This window comes from Ceratotherium simum, chromosome 16, assembly GCF_057802395.1.
Source record: "Ceratotherium simum simum isolate JZ-2026a chromosome 16, ASM5780239v1, whole genome shotgun sequence".
Lineage (NCBI taxonomy): Eukaryota > Metazoa > Chordata > Mammalia > Perissodactyla > Rhinocerotidae > Ceratotherium > Ceratotherium simum.
Genome location: NC_141915.1, coordinates 54,222,389 through 54,244,576, shown reverse-complemented (window position 1 = coordinate 54,244,576; position 22,188 = coordinate 54,222,389). Strand labels below are relative to the sequence as shown.

Below are 22,188 nucleotides of genomic sequence, written 5' to 3'. Positions count from 1 at the left end.
GGCTCCGACACAGTGCAAACTCCTCGCTCCACCACAACCACGCACCCAGGATTCTTGAGGGGCTGGGAGAAGTCAGCCACCCCGAGGCCGCACACCTGCTTTTTGACTAGATGGAAAAGCGCCAGCCATTCAGGAAGACCCAGGGGCCTGTGGAGAGACCTGGCTGGCCCCACACCTTCAGGAGTATGCATTCTGGTTGGGGGCCCAACGGGCCCACCAGACAAGTAAGGGATAACCAGGGAGGGGGAGCCTAGCCAAACCAGCTCTAATCTTGGTTCGCTCTGTGGCCTTGGGCCAGTTATTCTCCCTCTCTGGGCGGTTTTAGTTTCTCCGTCTTGAAATTAGGCACAGCTTAGTTGTTTTCAACTTTTTACCAGAAGTTTTGTTTGCAACACAGTCACATGTTGAACCCCTATACATCAACAGACCCAAGCCAGAGCTTCCCCAGGTGGGGTTAGGGTTGGGGGTGTCCTTACTCTCTCTCTTTTGGTCTCTAAGTTTCACCCGAGAAACCTAGGGCCTCCGCAGAGCATGTCTCACCTTAAAGATGTTCTGTAGGGGCCCTTCTACCTCTGACAACTCAAAGCAGGAGCCAGGAACTTCTGGGTAATAATTCAGTTATTTTAATTCAGATCACAGCTAACATTTCCAAAAATGTGATGGGACCCCAAAGCCTTCTGCCCCAGACAGGGCTGCAGTTATGACCTAAAGATGTGTTAGCACCAGCCCTGCCCCAGTCCAGCCATCATCAGGGCCTCTCCCCTCCACCTTCCCCCACCCCACGAGGGCTCTGCTCATAGTTATTGGGCACATACAATTCTGTACTATTAATATGATAAGGGCTGTGTGTGTCAGCTGTTGGGACTGCCTTATGCCAGGCACTGTTCTTTGTATTGGCCTCACTTAATTCCCACAACTCTGTGAGGGCCATACTGATACCACCCCCATTTCACAGATGAAGACACTGAAGCGGCTAAAGGTGAAGGAACCGGCCCAGCCCCACTGGGCTCGTAAACGGAGGAGCTAGACACAGACCTGGGCATGGCTGCAGGACCCTTCCTCACACGCACTATCCTAACCTGATGATTTACACATTGGGAGCCGGAATGACCAGGTGGGGCCAGTGACCTGGCTGGACGGGGCAGCAGAGAGAGAGGCCCAGCTGACAGCCCGACTCACGTGGGGCTATGTGCCCAAAGGAAAGGCGTGCTGCCCGGGGAGGCGCTGGTGGCCCCCAGCCCCTTTCAGCAGCAGCTGCTGATTCATGGTGTCCAAAGGGCCCACCAGGTAGTGCACAGGCCCTGCCCAGCATCACTCAGGGCTGGCCTCTGTCTCTGCTGGGTGGGACCAGGGCCCCGGGCTGGGCCCCTTGCCTCTCAAGCCTGCAGCCTCTGGCCTGTGTTCCTGCTGGTGTCCAGGTTGGTCCCACAAGGTGCTCACCTCTGACTCCATTCTCACACACACCCAAGCTGCCCCCTCCTTCAGGATTGCATCATGTCCCCAGAAGAAAGTGGACAAAGGGATAGAGGATGTCAGGACACATGAAGGAGGGGATACTTAGGGTCTTCAAATTTTAGGATCTGGTCGCTCCCTGCCCCCATTTTACAGAGGGGAAGACAGAGGCTGGGAGAAGGTGGCACTGGCCAAAGTCCCATGAGTGGAGCAGAGCAGAGATTGTGAATTGGACTGGGCTGGCTTTGGCTCTGTGGCATGGAGATGAGGGACAGGCTGAGCCAGGGGACTCTGGGGTGCAGCCGCTCACAGAACTGGGAGTGCGGTAGTTGTCAGCGGGCGGGGGGCCTCTTTTCAGGTGTGTGCGGCACTCCCCACCCCTCCCCGGCTCACCTTGGCCTTCACACAACAGCCTCCCAAAGTGCCCTAACTCCCCCCACACTCGGGCAGGGCCCTTCCTGGCACGTCTCTCACTTGCAGTGATAAACTGTACCAGAAGTATCCCTGGACCCCGAGGACCCTGAGTGAAGATGAAGAAAAATTAGGAATAAAAACGGGAGAGCTTGTCCATCTAACTTTCCCTTTGCAGTCTCCTGTAGGCCCGTGGCTTCCTGCCAGCAGCCAGATGGGAGACTGGAAAGAACGTTTTGGGGGAGGGAAGAGATTTGCGGGCAGATGGCTTTTGGTGGCTTTGCCTCAAAAACCTGTTGCTTTAACCCACCGAGCTGCTGTTCTCCAGGACAGAGACTCCCAGGAGGGGCGGGAGGAGCCAAGGAGAGCTGCCTTCCCGGCAGGACTCCAGCCCTGAAATGATACTTGGCATGTTGAAAATACCCGTCAAGGCCACAGGGCTCTGCTGAATTTTGTTTTGTTTTTACACCCTGCTTTGTTCCAAAAAGGATTGGAGACAGTTTACAAAAATATGTAAAATACAATAGGATAAAATGAGATCAGAGAGAAAACAAGGCCAGAACAAACAGCACAGTGAACCAAGAGGGTGGTACACAGAAGTGTTCTCCAGGTGGGCCTCCACAATTCTCAAAGGTGGGCTGCAAATTGGGCTCTGAGCTTCCCACTAGTCAAAGTGAAGAGGGAAATCCATCTATTATGAGACTCACAAAGTCCACAAGGTTGAAACGATCTCAGAAGCAGCTCAGCTTTTTTCTGACACTGAGGTCCAAGAGCGATTCTCTTGAGATCTTTGAAGAGGTAGGGGTGGGGTCCCAGGCACCATCCTCAATAATAGTCTCATAACAGATACAGTCATGTGAACCCCATCGGGCTGCTTTTCTGCTCAGTACAAATTGAGGGCTTGATGCCAAGATGCAGATCAATAAAACCAAGGCTATGGAGGCCAGACCCAAGTGATCCAAGTCATTCACTCAAGAGATACCATTTAGATTCTTCCAAAGCAGGATTTCTCAACCCCAGCACTACTGACACTTGGGGCCTGATCATTCTTTGTTGTCGGGAACCATCCTGTGCATTGTAGGATGTTGAACAGCATCCCTGACCTCTACCCACTAGATGCCAGTAGCATCCTCCCAACCAGTTATTATCAATCCAAAGTGTCCCCAGACATTGCCAAATGTCCCATTGGGGACTGAAAACCACTGCTGTTACAGGAGTGGTGAGATACTTTTTTTTTCCACATAAGGGCCAATTTAAGACAAAAAAGCTTTCAGGTCACGTGTTTTTTGCTCAAAGTGAAAAAAGTCTTATGGAGTCTCCTGGGGTGAGACATACATACTTGCATCTTAACCTATCTACTTTACTGAGAACGCTGGCACTTCTTTTTAGCCAGTAACATGTCACTGTGAAGGTATTATCTGAGAAGTCGCCACACACAGCCCTCTAGTCTCTCACCCTGGAGACAGCCTAAGGAATGTATGCGGTGGCCCAGGCCTTGGGCTGCTGTCTGCAGATCCAGGGCAGTGAGCGGCCTGTGTCATCTCCCTCCCGGCTGACTTGGAAGATGATACAACATCAATATCATTTCTCGAGGCCAAGTTTCCTCCCCTGTCCCCCGCCGAATCAGGGCTGACGATAGAAGGTCTTAGGTGGCATTCTCTGAAGAGAGAAATCCACAGCACACATTCACTTATTCATTAGATATTCACTGAGCTCCTCCTATGAACAAGCACTCTGAGAGGCACTCGGGGTGGGGGTACAACAGTCCACAGGACAGGAGACAAGAAAGACACGGCCCCAGGGCATCACTATGAATTTTGTGGGCCCCTTCCCCCATAAAACTGTTAAAATTATATTTTATAACTGTGTTAGTAAAAAGATGAATGTATTAATATTATAAAGAAAACCTTTTCTTCCACCTAAAAGTTCATATATTTTCTTCTGATTTTAAAAGAAATTAAAACATTTTCATGGGCTTCTGCGAGTACTGAGGGTCCCAGCACTGCACCTGCTGGAGATCCTGACAGAAGGAAGGCACATGATGGTAGCAGAGCCCTGCCCTCAAGGGCCTGGACGAGGTGGGGGTGGGGCGGGGGCAACAAGCAGACCATCAACGAGCAAGGAAATGAGTGAAGGCATTGCATATGGTGCTAAGGGCTCTGGAGGAAACAAACGGGTGGTGCCGGGTCAGAGAATGCCCTTGGGGAGCAGTCTAGAAGAGCTGATGGGGAGGCCTCCCTGAGGAAGTGGAGTTTAAACCAGACCCAAGGAGGAGGAGGAATCTGTGATGCAAAGAGCAGGGACAATGACGTTTGGGGAATCGAGGACACATCTAGCTTTGGCCTGAGCATCTGGGTTGTGGTGACATTCCTGAGAGGGGAAGACTGAAGGTGACACTGATTTCAGGGCAGTTAGAGTTTGTTCTCAGACATATGGAAGCCATTACAAGGAGAAACAGCAAGAAGGCAGCTGTCTGTGAGGCGGGTGCTATAGACTAAATGTTTGTGACCCCCCTAAACTCATGTTGAAGCCCTAACTCCCAACGTGGTGGTATTAGGAGGTGAGGGTGAGGTCTTGGGGAGGTGATTAGGTTTAGATGAGATCATGAGGATGGGACCCGCAAGATGAGATTAGCGTCCTTATAAGAAGAGGAAGAGACACCAGAACACTCTCTCTCCTGTGTGAGGACACAGCGAGAAGGTGGCCGTCTGCAAGCCAGGAAGAGAGCTCTCACCAGGAAGTGAATCTGTCCAGAGACAGAATTCAACGCCAAGCCAAGAAGTGAGACCAAGGGCAGCTCTATGGTTTGATGAACACCCAACAGGACGGAAGGTCGGGATGGGTGGGCTTCTCCCCGCTGGGTCCTGCTGAGTCTCCCCCCAGGGCTCTCCCTGGGTCAGGGTGGTTTATCCAGGCTGCGAGTGAGGAGGGGCTGCCCTCTGCTTGCCCGCTCCTGCCGCCCACACCCACTGGGCTTTGAACACAAAGTGGGCACAATTGACTCTCTGTCAATAGTCGGGGCCTGGAGGGTTTTTCCATCTGTACTCTGTCTGTCTGCCTTGTGACCCAAGAATCATTTAGAGATAACAGACTGGAGGGCAGTCTGTGGTGATGAAAATGGAGTTTTTCTTCCAGACTCAATTGACCCAAAGGCAGATCAAACTTGTGACCTTGGCCCCCAATCCATCAAAGTGAGTGCACCAGGCCGTGGCTGGGAGAATTAATCCATCATGGTGTCCAAGGCCAGCTGGTGGTTCTGTGTTCTATAGAAACCTTCCTCTCTCTCTTCCAAGTGAGGGCGAGGGGTTCGTGAACCCCAGGAGGTATGCAAGACCATCCACTGAGACATGGGGGATATTAGAACTTTGTTGATAGTTATGGTTTATCTTGGCCGTCTACATTTTTCTATTTTACAAAGCATAGAATGCTTTAGGGCTGTGGGGAAGTCTCCTTTCCTGGATGGCTTTTCAGGAACTTCTGGATTCTAGCACATGGGTTGCTGGAAGCCCTTCTTTCAGGCCTTCCCTGGAGAGGGGGCCAGGACTTTGCAGCCAGAAGGCTCTTTCTAGAAGGCAGATCAGACCCCACACTGCAAGTCTGGCTCCTTCAGTGACTCCCAAGGCCCAGGTTCAAGGCCCTTCCCAAGCCGGGCTCCCAGCCCCTTGAGCCTCTCAACAGCTGACTAGCCAGATCCAACCACAAAGAACCAGAAGTGGTTTCCCAAATGCATCGTGCTGCTACTGCTGGGAATATTGTCCCCTATCGCCTTGACAATGCTCTACCCATTGACAGCTTTGTTTCACATCCTCCCAGAAATCTTTCTTTGATAGACAAGTGAGAGCTAAGTGGTCTTGTAGTTGCTTTGCAAATGCCTTGCATCCTACCTTGTAGGATTCAATTGCCTGTTTATTGGTAACTTTCCCCTGTCTCAGTTTCCTTATTGTTGCTGTACCAAACTACTACAAATGTAGTAACCTAAAACAACATGAATTTAGTATCTTACAGTTCTAGAGGTCAGAAGGCTGAAACGGCTTTCACCAAGCTAAAACCCAGGCTTTGGCAGGTCTGCATTCCTTCCGGAGGCTCCAGGGGAGAACCTGTTTCCTCGCCTCTTCCAGCTTCTAGAGGCCACCTGCATTCCTTGGCTTGTGGCTCCACCCTCCATCTTCAAAGCCAGCAGTGCAGCATCTTCAAATCTTCCTCTCTCTCTCTTGCTTTCCTCTCTCCTTTGCTCCCTCCCTCTGACCCTCTTGCCTCCCTCTTAAGGCTCTTTGTGATTACATTTGGCCCACCCAGATAATCCAGGAGAATCTCCTCATCTCAAAACACTTAACCACATCTGCAAAGTCCCTTTTGCCAGGTAAGGTAACATATTCAGAGATTTTGGAGATTAGGACGTGGGCCTCTTTGGGGGGCCATTATTCTGCCTACCAGAATAACGATAGCGGCTGTGTCGTCTTCATTCTGTATCCTCCAGAGTGAGCAGAAGTTCAAACATATTTTGAGTGAATGAATGAAATAATGAATGAATGAATGAATCCCCAGAGGCTAGGCAGGAGCAGAAGCTAGACAAGGGACTCCAGAAGGACTGTGGATAAGTAGAAAGAAGCCAGAATATAACCTGAGCTGGCCCCACGATGACACTTCTGCCAACTCATTTTCACCAGTGGTCTGGGCCTGTGGCATCCCCTGAGCTGCTTGTGACAGGACTCATTTTCCACAGGGCACAGAGCAGTGGGCAGAGTGGGGACCCGTGGAGGCTTCCCTCTGAGCCCCAGGAGGCTTAGGGCAGCCTCTGCTCAGTCTGGAGGGGCTCTGGGCACAAAAGCAGAAGAGAAGGGAGGGCAACTGGAAGACCAAGACACATGGTGGCAACATGAGGAGAAAAGTTATGGGGACCCCCCCTGGGCCAGGGCTGACTCCTTGAGCCCAAATGTCTTGTCTTTTTGACTCTCAGACCAAAAATACAATCCACACGGCCACTCATAAGCCCAGTCACGATCTTGGGTCTCGTGGGTCTTGGTCGTCTTACCGGCCGCGGGTGGGGCCATTTCCCACACTGCAGCTTGGTAGGCTGGAAGGAGCTTGGCTTTGGGGTCATGCAGACCGAGCTTGTGGTCTTTGGGAAGCTCATCTAAGCCTTTGAGCCACAGTTTTCTCAACTGTAGAGGAGAAACAATAATGACTCTCTTTTCAAGGTTTTGTAGGAGTTAGAGTGTACACAGTCAACTTCAACTCATTAAGTCCTAGCACTTGGTGGCAAACGTTGGGATTCGAGGTCCCCATTCTGACATGTGCTGGCTGTGTGAGGTTAGGCAGTTGCTCCACCACTCCGGGCCTTGGTTTCTTTGTAAAATGGGCAGAAGCAACTGGAATGGCTGCAGTGAGGACCAGAGAGGACCCTGGTGAGAAATGTGGGGTAGGTCATTACTCCTGTTAGTGCGCCCCAACCTCCGGGGTAGAGAGATGCCTTTCCCAGAGCAGAGTTCCTAGAACCACTGGACTCCCAGAGACCAAGCTCCCAGGCAAAGACAGAGCAGGACCATCCCGACACTGGACCTCTCTGCCCTGCACTTCAAGTGGCTATTGTTCAAGTGGCTCTTGTATTCAAGAGGCCAACAGCTGTCCCCAGCAAGTGGCATCTCTGGGGCACAAAGAGCAATGGAGAGGGCAGGGCACACTGGCGCGTGCATTGTCCCTGGGGCTGAGCAGCAGCAGCTGTGGGTCACTGGGGGCTCCTCCTGACTCCCACTCCCTCCCAACACCGTGGCTATTCCAGCCGCCAGGCCCATCCCTCCTGGACCTAGAGCAGCCCTCCAACAGCACCTGAACAGCGTGGAGCCCCTGCCCCCACAGCACCTTGAATCAGGGGTCCTTAGGAATAATAAACTTGAAGAAGGGGTGGCCCTGTGGACAGGACACCTGGGGCCGTGAGCACCAGGCCACACCCATTCCTAATGCCTCATGGCACACATCTCCTGGGAAGGACAACTCTAATAACACTACTCCCCCATGTCAGGCATCCACATGTACTTCTCACTTATCCTCAGCCCCCAAGGAGGTCACGCTATGGGTCCCATTTTACGGATGCAGAATCTGTGGCTGAGAGAGGAGATTAAATGACCAGCCCAGGATTACAGGCTGGGGACTGGCAGAGCCAGGATTTGAACCCTGGCCTGCCCGATATCACAGTCTGCACACTTCCCATGAACCCAGGGTGCCCGAGTGGGGAGTAAGGCAGACGCACAGATACCAGGGAGGAGGGCGTGGCCACACTGTCCAGAAAAGCGCCGGCTGCAGCTGAGCCGAGGCCAGGGGCTGGGCACAATGACCTCTGCCAGTTCCCGGCAGCAGAGAATTCTAGAGCTCCCTGCACCCCTGCGTTTCAGAGCAACGCGTTTATAAAGGGAAAAGGGCAGGGTGCTGATGATTCAGAAAATCTGCAGTGGGAATTAAATGAGAGCCTCATAATGATGGTGATTAAAAATTAACACCACTGTTTGTTTAGCGATTTGCGCGTCCACTTTGCAGCCATGAATTAATTAATAAATGAAAACACAAGTGCTTGGGATAAGCTCCAGGGCACAGAAGAACGGATTGTGAGGTTCCAGCAGGGACATCCCAGAGCTGGGACCCCCGGCTCTAGCCCCGGCCCTTCTCCAGGGCGCTGCCAGGGCTTCTCTGCCTGGGGCTTGCTCTTCGTCTTTGCAGAATAGGGGTGCCGGTCCACTTGGGAGCTATGAGGTAGTATAAACAGCAGGGGGGGGCAGCCCCCCCAGTCTGAGTGAGACAGAGGAGAAGGAAAGGGCCTGAGAGGTGGGAGGCCCAGACCCGACTCCCAGGGCTGACACTAACTAGCTGTGGGACCTGGGCAGCCACCCAGCTTCTCTGTGTTTCTACTTGCTCATCTGTAAAAGGGTCTTCCAAAGCTCTGTTTCCAAGTGGGAAGATGTGTCAGTTTCCTGGGGCTGACATAACGTTACCACAAAGGTGGTGGCTTAAAACAACAGAAATTTACTCTCTCACATTCTGGAGGCCAGAAGTCTGAGATCAAGGTGTCGGTAGGGATGGTTCCTTCTGGAGCCTCTGAGGAGAAGCTGTCCCACGCCTCTCTCCTGGCTTCCGGTGGTCGCTGGCCTTCCTTGGGGTCCCACAGCAGCTGTACAACTCCAGTCTCCTTCTCTGTCTGCACACGCCTTCTTCTCTGGGGCTCTTCTGTTTCTATGTGTCTCAAACCCTCCTCTCTCTTCTCTTCTAAGGATACCAGTCATTGAGTTTAGGACTCAGCCTAATTCCAGGATGATCTCACCTTGAGATCTTTAACTTAATTACACCTGCAAAGGCCCAATTTCCAAATAAGGTCACGTTCACAGGGGTTAGGACTTAGACTATCTTTTCGGCGAGACAATACAACCCACACCAGAAGGTATTTTGGAGAAGCAAAAACCATGAAGGCAAGGTGCTGTCATTCTTATGCCAAACTAATGAAGCACTGGGAGAAGGGACTCCATCTCCACACCTGCGGGTCAGGCACACAAAGGTGGGATGGGGAGTCCAGGTGGAAGGTGGGACCTTGACCAGAAGAGGAGGGGAGAAGCTGGTGGTGGGTGGAGAGAGGAGTCTCTGCTGGGGCCCCTTTCATGCTCAGCCCTCATCCATGAACTCTTCTGGGCCACTAGAGTGCTGGGAGGGCTCTTAGTAGTAGTAGTAGTGGTAGTAGTAGTAATAGTAGTGAGGAAGATTGGCCCTGAGCTAACATCTGTTGCCAATCTTTCTCTTTTTGCTTGAGGAAGATGGTCCCTGAGCTAACATCTGTGCCCATCTTCCTCTCTTTTGTATACGGGACGCCACCACAGTATGGCTTGATGAGCAGTGTGTAGGTCCGCATCCAGGATCCAAACCCGCAAAACCCGGGCCGCCGAAGCAGAGCACGTGAACTTAATCACTATGCCACTGGGCCCACCCTCTAATTATTATTTCTGATCAGCCCCTAAGCAGCCTCCTGCCCCTGACTTTCCCCCACAATCCATTCTCCAGGGTGCTGTGCCTTGCTCTCCTAGCCCTTCTGGGGCTCTCCATTGGCTTCACGACAAAAAACCAAGCCCTAAACGACATTCCAGGTTCAGGTCCCTACTCCCCCAGTCTTGTCACCAACCACTTCCCTTCTCTAACACCATGCTTCTGCCAAACCAAACCCCTGACCCTTGACCTGCCACGTTGCTTCAATGGCCCTGTGCTTTCCTACTGCGGGCCTCTCTTCTGCAAACATTCTCCCCTCATCATCACCAGACTCTCCTTTGAGAGCCCTCCCTGCCATCCCTCCCTGCCCCTGCTTATGCACCCCCCCCCACCGTTGTCATCCTGTTGTGTAATTGTGTTGTTGAATGTCTGACTCCCCCACTTGACTGGGCCATCCCTGAGGGCAGGAACACAGGCCTTTGTTCTGGAGTCCCCAGTCTCTAGTACAGAGATGCTCTGTGGATGTTTGTGGAAGGAAATCCTCAAGAGACCTGGATTTAAATTCCATCGTTATCACCTTACCAACTGTGTGCCCTTGGCCTTGCTGAGCGTAGATTTCCTCATCTGCCTGCTCTGCCAGGTTGGAGTGGGCCTTAAATGAGCCTGTGTTGACAGATGAAGGTGTTCTTGGGACGACTAATCAATGCATGTGAATAGGGCCAAGAGAAGCAAGGGCTCTACCCCAGAGACCCCTGGTCCCCACCCTCCCACAGCCCCTAGCTCGCCCCTCGGCCTTCCCAGGAATGTCGTTGGAGGGAGGCCCAGGCTTCTGGAAACTCTTGAATCCTTTCCTTGCCCCTCCCAGCCTCGGCTCCAGGTGTCTATCTCTCCAGCTATTTTCTTTTCTGATCCGAGTACAAAAGAACAACAAATCTAGGAGCGACAGCCACGGGAAACAAAGCCAGCAGGCTCGTTCTTGTTGGCCGGGCTGCGGGCCTGCAGGGCGCTGCCCCCCTCTCGCCGCTCCCTCCAGGAAGGAGGGCGTTTGGGTTCTGTGGGCATCAACTCCAGTGCGACTCAGCTCCAGTTGGAGGGGGAAGGCCAATTAGGGGCCAGAGCAGGGGGAGGGGGGAAGCCTGCTCTAATTAGAGCCCTAAAATGCTCCTTTGAAAGTGCTTTCAAATGTCCCCAGCCCTGGGGGCAAGGGTGGTGTAATCATAATAAAACAACATTTGCATAGAGATTTCGTTTACAAAGCAGTTTCGCAGGGGCGGGAGGCGCTGGGTGGCCCCGCGGAATCCTGGCTGGGAGGCCTCGGCCTCTGGCTGGTCCCGCCCCCCAGTCCAGCTCCCGCTTGTGTGCGAGGTAAACAAAGCGCTATTCATCCGCGATTTCCGATTCCCTGGATTTCATTCCTTTCCCCCTCTGTCCCATGAAGAGCTCACTCCGGGCTTATCACTCAGGCCAGAAAAGGGGTGTCAGGAGCCCCAGTGGGAGGAGTTGGCTGGGACCCGATTGGGAGGAAAGGGGGAGGCAGGTCTGCACCCCCCATCCGTCCCCACACCGTCTGGCCCCCGAGCTCCTGCGACTCAGAACAGCTGCGCTGTGGTCGGTTTGTGCAACTCCTCCCAGCGAACCTGCGGCTGTGTCTTCATGGTGCAAGGATAAGCCCAGGTTTGGTAACGTCTGTGCGTACGCTGTGTGCGTTTGGGAACACGCAGAGATAAGCAGTGTGTGGGTCTTGGCTAATCCCGCCCCAGCAGCGTGCACTGGGAGTGGGACTTGTGTACACAGTGTGGGGGTGTGGGGCCCTGGGGCGTCTGCACCTGCACCGGGTGGGAGGGTGAGACAGCTGGGTCGCACTCTTGTACAGCTGTGCCTAGAGAGTAGTCCGGCAGCCACCTGGCCACCAGCATCTGGGGAGAAGGGGCTCGGCAGCAGACTCTGGCCCCTTAAGGGCTCCAATGAGTATATAGGGTCCACCTGCAGGGGCTTGAGCAGCTTTCAGCAGCCCCAGCGGGAGATGGAAGATGCAAGAGGTCATTGCCGGGCTGGAGCGGTTCACCTTCACCTTCGAGAAGGATGTAGAGATGCAAAAGGGAACTGGACTCCTGCCTTTCCAGGGCATGGACAGTGAGTGAGGACGGCCGCCCCTCAGGGACACCACACCATCCTCCCATCCCTCCCCCAGCCTTCTCTACAGGCGTGTCTGCTCAGCTCCCTGATGGGGTGGCCCCGTCTCTCTGCTGCTCACCAGGGAGACTGAGCCGGGAACTTGGGCCCACTGTCTGGGATTCCCAGCTTAGCCCCTCTCTTCGCAGGGGCTCAGGCCTCTCCTCTTACATCCTCTCTGGGGGGGAAAATGGGGCTGGCTTCTGGGCAGCCCATTTTCCAGACTGGGAAAGCAGGGACACATAGAAGGCGAATTGAGGGAAGCCAGGCAAGGGCACATTGGCCTCCCAAGCTGGACTTGGGCCCCTCCCTCACCTCTGTTTCAGAGTTGGGGGGCTTAGTTGTTGAGGTCTGGAGGCTGGTTCTGGAGACCAGCATCCAAAGGGCCAGGACGTGGGGGTCCCAGCGCCAAGCCTTGGGGAGGTTCAGGGGGGACTTGCTGATGGGGGTGAAGGCCCTCTGGCAGCTGCAGCCTGTGGGGACACTACCTTCTTTCTTCGCTTCTTCCCATTCCAGAGTCGAACTCAGCTGTGTGCAGCTTCTTCGCTAAAGGGCTCTGTGAGAAAGGTGGGTCAGCAGGTGGGGCCTGAGGTGGGGCCGGAGCAGAGGCTGGCTGGGCCGCATTGGGTTTAGCTTGGCCTGGAACAGGGTGTCGAATTTGCTCCTGGGGAGGGGAAGCTGGGATGGGGCGGAATTTTAGACTTAAAAGTAGGCAAAGGGCGTGGGTCCATCAAGAAGCCTGCCAGCCCCCCTCCCCCAAGGCTTTCCCTGACTCGGTAGCATTAATTAGGGTAGCCAGGGCTGCTTGGAAGGGGCATTCCTTTCTTTCTGCCTTGTTGGGCCTGGGAGTTTCGTGAGTTTCAGCCTGTGTATTCCCAGGAGGCCCCTGACTGCTTCATTTTCTCCTATTTTCCTCCTAGCCAGGGAAGTGGCATCCTTCCCCCCACTCTCGTCCTATGACTCAGTATGGGACCTGGTCACCTGTTCTGTCCATTCCTTATGTCCTAAGGTAGCTCTGGCCACAGTCTATGAAATGCTACCTACAAACATCCCCTCTTTCTCCCCTGCCCTGACTTGGATCAAGCTGCTCTTCCAAGCCCGTCTCCCCAAATGTAGCTGTTTGGGGGCGGGGGGGCTGACCCAAATACAGGGGTTCTCAGCTTTTCTTCTGGCTCATAAACCACTCACAGGGTCTTCCTATAGAAATACACAGGTGCCCAAAAAGTCTTGCCTTCGATTTGGGGGTTCCCAGTCCCCCTGTAGATCCAGGTTAAGAAACCTGCCAGTATGAATGAGTTTAGGACCTGCTTTTGGGATCCGAGTGCTTCTGTTCTCGGGAGGGTGGGAGGCTAGGAGGGACCCAGGCAGGGAGGACCTGGAGCCATTTTTGCCACGTGCCTTGTTTGTGTTGGAGCCAGCCTGGGGCAATCGGGTGAGAAGGGAAATGAGCTCATTGATCACTCGAGGCTTTGTGAAGCCAGGACTAAGTGATGCCTCCTCAGCTCGGCCTGTTCAATCTCTCGAGTAGTGGCTCACAGTGAGACCCTCTTGCAAAGAAAGAAAACTGGTCTTGTGGAAGCTCAGACTCAAGTCAATGGCCAGGGGTGAGGGGAGCGCTATTTAAAAAGAACCTCTGGGGCTGGCCCCATGGCATAGCGGTTAAGTGCGCGTGCTCTGCTGCTGGCGGCCCGGGTTCGGATCCCGGGCACGCACCAACACACCGCTTGTCAGGCCATGCTGTCGCAGCGTCCCACATAAAGTAGAGGAAGATCGGCCCGCATGTTAGCTCAGGGCCAGTCTTTCTCAGCAAAAAGAGGAGGATTGGCATGGATGTTAGCTCAGGGCTGATCTTCCCCACAAACAAGCAAAGAAAAACAAAAAAGAACAACTTCCCAGCCCCCCTCAAATTCTATGAGAGAGTTGGCTGAGCATGAGGCCAGTCCTGCTTAGAAACTTAGGACCTGGGGTGTCCTTCCTGCTGATGGCAACACCATGTTAATGAAAATGATAAAGAGGTAAATATAATATTTCCATTTCCTTCTAAATTGTTTCAAAGTTGGCTTTGATGTCACCATGTTAGGTCTCCAGAATCAGGAAATGTAACGTTTATTTTTTTAAGACATGAATTCAACAGGCCCTTAATGAGCACATACTGTGTGCCAGGGACTGTGCTGGGTGGGGGTCCAGGGTTGGAAACCCGCTCTGCTCTCTTGGGGGAACCCCGCTGTAAGCCTGGAGGAGGCGGGTAAGGCGCTGTGGGAGCTGTCCCAACAGCCAGGGGCTTCCCGGGGTTTGAGAAGGACAAGGGCAGGCCAGGCAGAGAGGAAAGCTTGGGCAGAGGGGTGGTAGTAGGAACAGCCGTTAAGACAACAGCATGTCCATGTCCTCCGTGTTGTCTCAGGCCCTCAATTCTCGCCTCCCCCAGGGTCCAGGTGAAGGGAGGCCACTTGGGGTCTGAGACCCAGCCCCTTCCAGGGGTGAGCTGGGCCAGGCTGTGGACGAGTGGGGGCCTCCCAGCTGGGTGCTTGGGTGTCCCCAGGGAGGCTCTGCCCGTTCCGGCATGACCAAGGGGATAAGACGGTGGTGTGTAAGCACTGGCTCCGGGGGCTGTGCAAGAAGGGCGACCAGTGCAAGTTCCTGCACCAGTACGACGTTACCAGGATGCCCGAGTGCTACTTCTACTCCAAGTTCGGTAATGCCCCTTCCTGGCTCTGGCCCCGCACCTGGGGGTGGCAGTGGGGGCCGTGAGATGGGAAGAAGGTTTGGGAGGGGCACCCAGAGGAGGCCTTGCATGTCCCAGGTGGCAGACCAGGCCTGTCTGAGCCTCGGATGCCAGCCTCTCCAACCCCCTAGGAAAAGTGGAATTGTCCTCTGATGCCTGTTCCACTGCCCCACCAGGCTCAGGCACACACCAGCTACCCACAAGGGAAGGAGAAGTGGGGGCTGGAATCAAAGCTGAATTGCTTCCCTCCCCAGACCTGGCTAGTCACACTCCCAGACTGACTGTCTGGAAATAAGTCTTAAATGGTCCATCTGTCAGTCAGTCCTGGGGTTGGGGCGGGGGCAGGGTGCAGGCCAGCGTTTCCGAAACAGCAGGCCTTTGGGAGCTGCTTTCACGATGCTTGCCACCCCCACGAAGCACCTGTACCGCTGACCGGTCCCATCGTCTACTCTTTCAACTGTCTTGCTATTTTTAACTCTTATTTTAGAAGAAAACTTGACTTTGCTTCCATAAATGGAAAACTAGCATCACTTATTGGCAATAAAAGTAACTGTAAACATACACTCATGGGGTTCAGAGTATAGCCCCTAAAATTATCTTGTGTGGTCAGGTCTGGACCAGCATCTTACCTCCCTCTGACCTCAAGTGCTCCTTTTGTCATCCAAGGACTACATGGGGGGCAACCCCTCATTGCCCCCCTCATTCCATAATGGAATCTGTGAACGTGTCTCAGATCTCATCCCTCTCCATAAAACTTTACAGCTCAGTGCTTTTCAGAGCTGGAAGGAGCCTTAAGGATTATCTAGTCCAGTGGTTTTCAAACTGTGTTCCCAAAAGAGTGACCTGGAGGGAGAGAGCGGGGACAGTCTCCAGGGACACCTCTGACTGAGGAGACTTGGCTTTGAAACTGAGCCAGCTTTGGGGGGCCTGCAGCTGCTCCTCATTAGTGTGATTGGCGGGGAGGTCATGGGTATGTGGGAAGAAAGCAAAGCTTCCCCCTAGGTCAGCAAGAGCTCCTCCCAGGCCCAAATTCTGTTTCCTCCCTGCTCTTCAGAGTTAAGGGCCGGCCGTGGCAATTCATGAGGGCTGCCTGAATGTGCTCCTTGAGAGGAAGGGCCAAGTTTGTCTGGAACCCAGCTCCCCTTGGTCATGACCTAAACCTCTTTCATTTTAAAATGCCACTTATTTATTCCTTCAACAGACCTTGACTGGTTTTCTTTTGGGGATCGGGGACTGTGCTGGACATGGCAACAGGAATAGGACCAGGTCCCCTCCTGCCCTCAAGTAGCTCCCATTGTGAGGGGCAGGCGTGTACATCAATGACTGCAATACACGTGACCTGTTTTTGCTCTTGGAGTAAATGAATATCTTTAATAACATATCAAAGTAATTATCATTCTTATTGGTAGTAAACTGTCTTATCTTAAAAAATATTGTTGGGGAGGTGTGGGAGTGGGAAAGGGCAGTTGAAGGGGCCTGGGAGCCCAGGGTCGCTGGCCCTGCTCCTGGACGTGCTCCTCAAGAAGGTACACTGGGTGGCTCTGCAAGGCCGATTGGAGGGTGGGGTGCGGGTGCCACCTGCTGGCCGTGAGAGGAAGGCAGAGACATGCATCCAGGCCAGGGCAGAAAGCAACACCTTGCAGAGATGACTTCCCATCGTCTCCATCTATCAGACGTTCACCAGCGCTATGGGGATGTCACTGCCATTCCTTAGAAGGCTCAAGCCCAGAGCTAGCTCTCTACCAAGTGCTACACCCTGACGATGAGTGAGTGAACCCCTCCCCAGTGTGAGGAAGTGGGTGACAGTGGGCACGACATTTCCCCTCTCTGAGCACTGGTGTCCTCGTGTGTGAAATGAAAGGGCTGGGAAAGAATGTGGTTTAAAACTCTTAGGAATCAGTGGTACTCTTCTTCACTTTGCAGAAGCCCAATGTATAAAATAGATTTCTTTGGAGCAGTTTGAAAACCAGCAGAGGACATGCTGCAAAGCTCCTTTTGGCTCTGAAGAGCACTGAGTTGTAGACTTTTGAGGAGGATGAGATTGGAAAACACCAATTCTCTACTTGAATGAGGTGAAAAATAGGCTGAATCTTCCCGCATGTTTCCTTTAGAGCCCTTGGGTCCCTAAGAGAAATCTAAGGGCTCTTACAACAACTCCTGGGTCATCGATGCAAACAGGTTGGCTCCTTCTAGGAGACATGAGTCTTGGTCTCATCTATAGACAGATTACAGGACAGGCTAGTGAAACTGCAGGTGTCCCTCTGGGCAGCATCTCTCTTCATCCCCGTGCCAACTGTGAAGCAGTACTCGGCTCTTCTTGGCATTTCCACCAAAAAGAACCACACCAGAGGCTCTAGAAGCAGTGCAGGCTTCACTGCAGAGATGAAGAGAGGGCTTTAACCACAGCGCATGGCTACATCTGCATTCAGTGTCTTCTGTCTTCTTGGGTCGTTAGCTGCTAGCTCTGGGTCTCCCTCCATTCCTTCCCCCTAATAGCCTCTAAAAGACTTCAGCTCCAGTCCCTCCTTCTGGATATCTGGCCCTGCCCCAACTCTTCCAGATGTGGATCTTCATACCCAAGCCCTGCTTAGCAAATGTTATTGGGATCCACCCTTCTTAGATTGCAGGAAAGGTTAGAAATATCCTGCTGTCTTCAGAAAGCCGCTGACGACCAGAAGGAAGGGAAGTGGCTTATATGCAAAGGGCAAGGCCAGTCCAGCTTGGGGAAGGCGGAAGTGACCGTAAAGATGAGCCCGCTTATATACAAAGAACGCTGGAATTTTCAGGTGATTGCAACAACAAGGAATGTCCCTTTCTTCACGTGAAGCCAGCTTTCAAGACCCGGGACTGTCCTTGGTACGACCAAGGTTTCTGCAAGGATGGTGAGGCCCTGACAGAAAGGGGATGCTGGGGAATGTGGGTGATCAGGATTGGGCTCTCCTGTCAGGCGAGGGATGCAGATTCCTGGTGAGGCCCCGTGGGATCTGCCCCCAGGTTGAAATCCCAACAGAAGGCCTTTCCATAGCTCTCCCCGGGCTCGTTCCTGTGGAAAAACCCTCTGTGACACTACGACATGCAGCGTGGTGTGGCACATGACGGGCGTCCTGGAGCAGGCTGACTTGGGTTCAAATCCCAGTGGCTTCAGAATGTGTCGGCTGCCTGACCTTGAACAAATGACTGAACTGCTCATTTCCTCACTTCTAAAAGGGGGAAACACCTCCTCATAGGGCTGTTGGGCTGGTCAGATGCAGGACCCCATCGGAAGCCCTGGGCATAGGCTCTGGCCCACAGGGACACTCAGTTCACGTGCATTCTCGTCTCTATTCCTCTTACCCACCTGGGGGTGTCCCGAGTGTCACTTAAGCATGTCCCACCTACCCCATTACAGCCTCACTTAGGAGGAGGATCCTCAGCAGAGACCCTGTGCTCTGAGCACTTGTGTCCTTTCTTTTCTTGTGTCTTCAGGTGTTCTTACTGAGTTCTTGGCAGCGTTGGTTTTGGGATCGTAGGGGAGGGGTACTGAAGGAGGATTAGTAAGATGTGGGGGTAGACTTTCTTCAGCTGTACCTTCCAAAGCTAAATAAATAAAAGGTAGCAAATTATGGTCCACACCCATGTAAGTCCTCCAAGACACTGTGTTAGGGACACTTCCTACCCTACCATTGTCAGGACTGGCCAGCTGACACCTGCCCCAACACATTCCAAGGTTCCCTTTCGTGTCTCAGTCACAGGACTAGGAGGTAGGTGCTGCGGGGCAGTGTGAAAGGACGGGAAGGTTTATACACCCCTGTTAAGTGGAGAGCCTGTGACTGTCCACACCCTTCCTGGTGAGCGCTGTCATGTGTGTTTCCCCCCTCGCTCAAGCAGACGCTTCTGGCCATTTTCTCTTTGCCCAGCAGGGTCTCGATGTAAATACCGCCATGTCCGCAGAACAATGTGTATTAACTACTTAGGTGGCTTCTGTCCCAAGGGACCCAAGTGCCAATTTGCACAGTAAGTATGACCCCACCAACTGCTGGGCCCACTCTCTGGCTTCCAGATCTAGATCCTTCCGTATCGTCACTGGCCCAAGGTGAGAAGTGAAGTGTCGGGCAAGCGTGTGCCCACAATGTTTTCCTTGCCTTCCACCACCCCCCACCCCCCTCCTCAGCGCTGTTACCTGCACTGAACTCACCCAGGCTGTTAATGTATGTTCATGCTGGGGATGGGCATACAGCTCTTCACAAACTGTTCTAGAAATAAGAGTAGAAACATTTAACACCTACCTCCCCCCGCCCAAATCCTTTGCAATTCTCCCTCACTCCCTGGCTAGGATACGGCTCCTTCCCTCCGGGGTTCTGAAACAGGAAATCTGCAGCAGGCTGGTGCCGAGCATGTTAATGAGCAGGCAATGGGAGGGTTAGAGCCAGGCTGTAATTGTCTCTCTCTATACTTCCCTCAGTCCCAAGATGAATCTTTTATTCAACCCATGTTATATGAAGGTGAGTGCAGGCAGGAAGAGGGCAGACACGTCTCCCTCCCTTTATGCACACTCTTCCCTGGGGAACTCTTACACCCAAGCACTGCACCATTCCCAGCCACCCTCACTCTCACATGGGCTGCTCTGAGTACCAACCCTGGGAAAGGCACACGCCATGGTGTGTGTGTGGCACATACATGTGGTTGTTCCTCCCAGACCCTCCAACCTCTATAACCTCTGCTTCAGGGAGGACTTCTCAGCTCTACCCCTGAGGCTTTCCTTCTCCTTAGCTGGATAACACACGTTGGTTTTTGTTAAAGAACAGGGAGCCCAGCTCAGGACTTGTGGTCCAAAGTTGCTATTGTGAATCGGGGCCATTCTGATTGTGCCTCATCCCTATGGGAACTGATACTCTCCCAAGCACTGATGAGAGCCTACTGATATCAGGGGTCAGCAAACTACGGCCTGCAGGCCAAATCCAGCCCATTGCCTCTTTTTGTACAGCTGGGGAGCTAAGAATGTTTTTAAGACTGGGGGAAAAAAACCCAAAAGAATGTTTTGTGACATGTGAAAATGGTAATTTCAGTGCTCATAAATGGTTTTATTGGAACAGGGCCAAGCTCATCATTTACATATTGTCTCTAGCTGTGTTCAGGCTTACGATGGCAGAGTTGAGTGGTTGCAATAGAGACCAGATGTCCTGCAAAGTCGAAAATATTTACTGTTTGGTCTAGAAAAAAGTTTGCTGCCCCCTGGTCCGGATGACTGAATGCTAGACTGCCAGTTAAGTCTGATGGAGGCCGAAACAGCGCAAACCCTGGGGGCAGCTTCTGAGCTCTTGTTAATTAGTGGTCCTATATCCAGTCAATCAGCAAGAGGAAGCCCACAACCAGGCTGGGATAGCAATGGCAAGGGAGCAGGGCGACCTCTGCTGGTTCCGAGTGGGACCTTTGATAGAGGGTGGGAAGCAATCTTCAATGACTGGGGAATTCACAAGCCCATTTCTAACTTGCATCAAAAGGTATGCTTTCGGCAATTAAAATTGTACATAAAGGCATTTCAAACCCTGGTTTCAGCCTGAACACCGGGCCAGAGCCCCTGCCCTCAGTGTAGTCGCCAGGTCTGCACAGAAGGAATACCTGTGGCAGGTGTCTCCTCACCACTTCACTTTATCTGCAGCTCATCAACTGGCCCCGGGGTTCAGCACCTCCTGCTGCTGCCTGGGAACCTTGCAAGTCCCCTCCTCTGACGGAGCGCCTGCTTCTCCACCTGCAGATGAGGCCCCACGAGCACCGGGTCTCCTGCTGCCTGGGCTCACGGCGGCGCTAGAGCAGGGCCCAGGCTACAGGGTGAGTCAAGGGCTGACCGGACTGGCTGTCCCTCTGTTGAGGGCGAGGGAGAGGTGATCGGCTGCAGAATGTGTCACTCCTTTTCTGCTGCAGATAAAACCATGCTGGGGTTGAGGACAGTGAATTAACCCTGTTTCGGGCACACTGGTGAAACAAATGTTACCACTGGAGAGGCTCAACCCCCTCATCTTATTTGCATCTCTTGCCAGACAAGACTGTTTCTTTAAAAGCCAGTAAGTTAAATATCTTTCGTTTCTGATTCTGCTGCCTACCAATTCTCTGAGTGATTTATACACAATGTCCTTAAGGTTTGGGGGGCAGTTTGGTAAGGAAGGGAACGTAGCACCTTGGTTTTCCTTTTTTGACTATCTTCTGGCTTATCAGGAAGAAAAACATCATGTTTTCTCCTATCTTCATGAGATAACCTCTAATTGTCCTGAGCTTTGACTTCTATTCTGCAAGACTATTCTAACAGGATGAGGTGAGGGAGCAGAGGCCCTGCCCTTCTCGTACATTTGATTTATTGGCCTCTGAGCCTCCAGAGCCCTGTTCTCTGAGGTAGTGATGCTGGGCTTGAATCGCACGGTCTCTTTCAGGCCTGAAATGGAGCTTCATTTATGAGCAGAATCCATCAAATTCCTCAGAAAGCCAGCTAACTATCTCCTATGATTCCCTGGACAATTGAGGATATTTCTCTTGGGATTTGAATTTATAAGAAGTCGTATCATTACGAAAAAATAACCTCTGGTCTGTCTGGGGAACCGAAGACCTTCTAGTGAAGACACCCAGTGGCCATTCTGTGGGACCCTCTGTTCCCACGTTCCAATGAGCCCACTGTTGGTCTGAACAGGAGACAAGGTGCATAAGCAGCCTGCTGCACTTAGGTTTATTCCTTCTGTAAGTGCATGAGCTACCAAAAATACAACAGGATTGGAGGCAGATTGACTGTGGCGGGATGCGTTATCCATAAAACGGGAGCAAAATTTATGTAAAAACCAAAAGCTCAAGTGTATTGGAAATAGTCATTATCCCTAGCTCAGCTCCTGCACTGCTACAGACAAGTCCGGGCTGCACGCGGCAGTTCCTGTGTACATGGCCTCAACTGCTGCTATAAGCTGGCAGTTAAATCCAGCGGTTTTCTTTAGTGTGACTGCTGCTTCCCTGTATGGCTTCCTTAAATTTAAGATTATATTCTGTGCGTGCCTATGTGAGGAATTACAGGGAGGTAGATGGTACACACAAGGCTTACCCTGGGGAGGTAAGGAGGTGACACGAAACACTTAATGCTACACTATCTCTGCCATTATACACGTCCAACACCAGTGCAATTTAATCCACTGGGAGAAGAGCAGGGAGGCAAAGCGGAGCCTTTTGGAGAAATGGAGAACAGGTCAACAATAAACACGTGCAGTGGGATGGGTCCCCCTTCCTTTGGCAGATGGAGACAGCTGCCTGGCCTGCCTGGGGCTTGAAGGTGCGGCAGTCTAAAAGAATGCTGGTCCAGGAGAGACTTTGGGAGTCTGAATGCCAGCTCCACCCTGGGCTGCATGTGACAAATACCACATAGCTATGTAGACACATTACTTAACCCCCTCAAGCCTCAGTTTCCTCATTCTGGAAAATGAGAGTGATAATAGCACCTGCCTGGGTGGTTGGAAGGATAA

General features: G+C 52.7%; 1 protein-coding gene across 1 annotated transcript; it reads left to right on the top strand.

The window, feature by feature from the left end:
* Positions 1–11,794: 11,794 nt before the first annotated feature.
* Positions 11,795–18,756, top strand: CPSF4L (cleavage and polyadenylation specific factor 4 like). Its single transcript, XM_014789429.2, has 5 exons — positions 11,795–11,955; positions 12,511–12,561; positions 14,534–14,686; positions 17,503–17,598; positions 18,616–18,756. The coding sequence occupies exons 1-5, from the start codon at positions 11,853–11,855 to the stop codon at positions 18,711–18,713; spliced, it is 501 nt and encodes a 166-aa protein (XP_014644915.2). The 5' UTR covers positions 11,795–11,852; the 3' UTR covers positions 18,714–18,756.
* Positions 18,757–22,188: the final 3,432 nt, after the last annotated feature.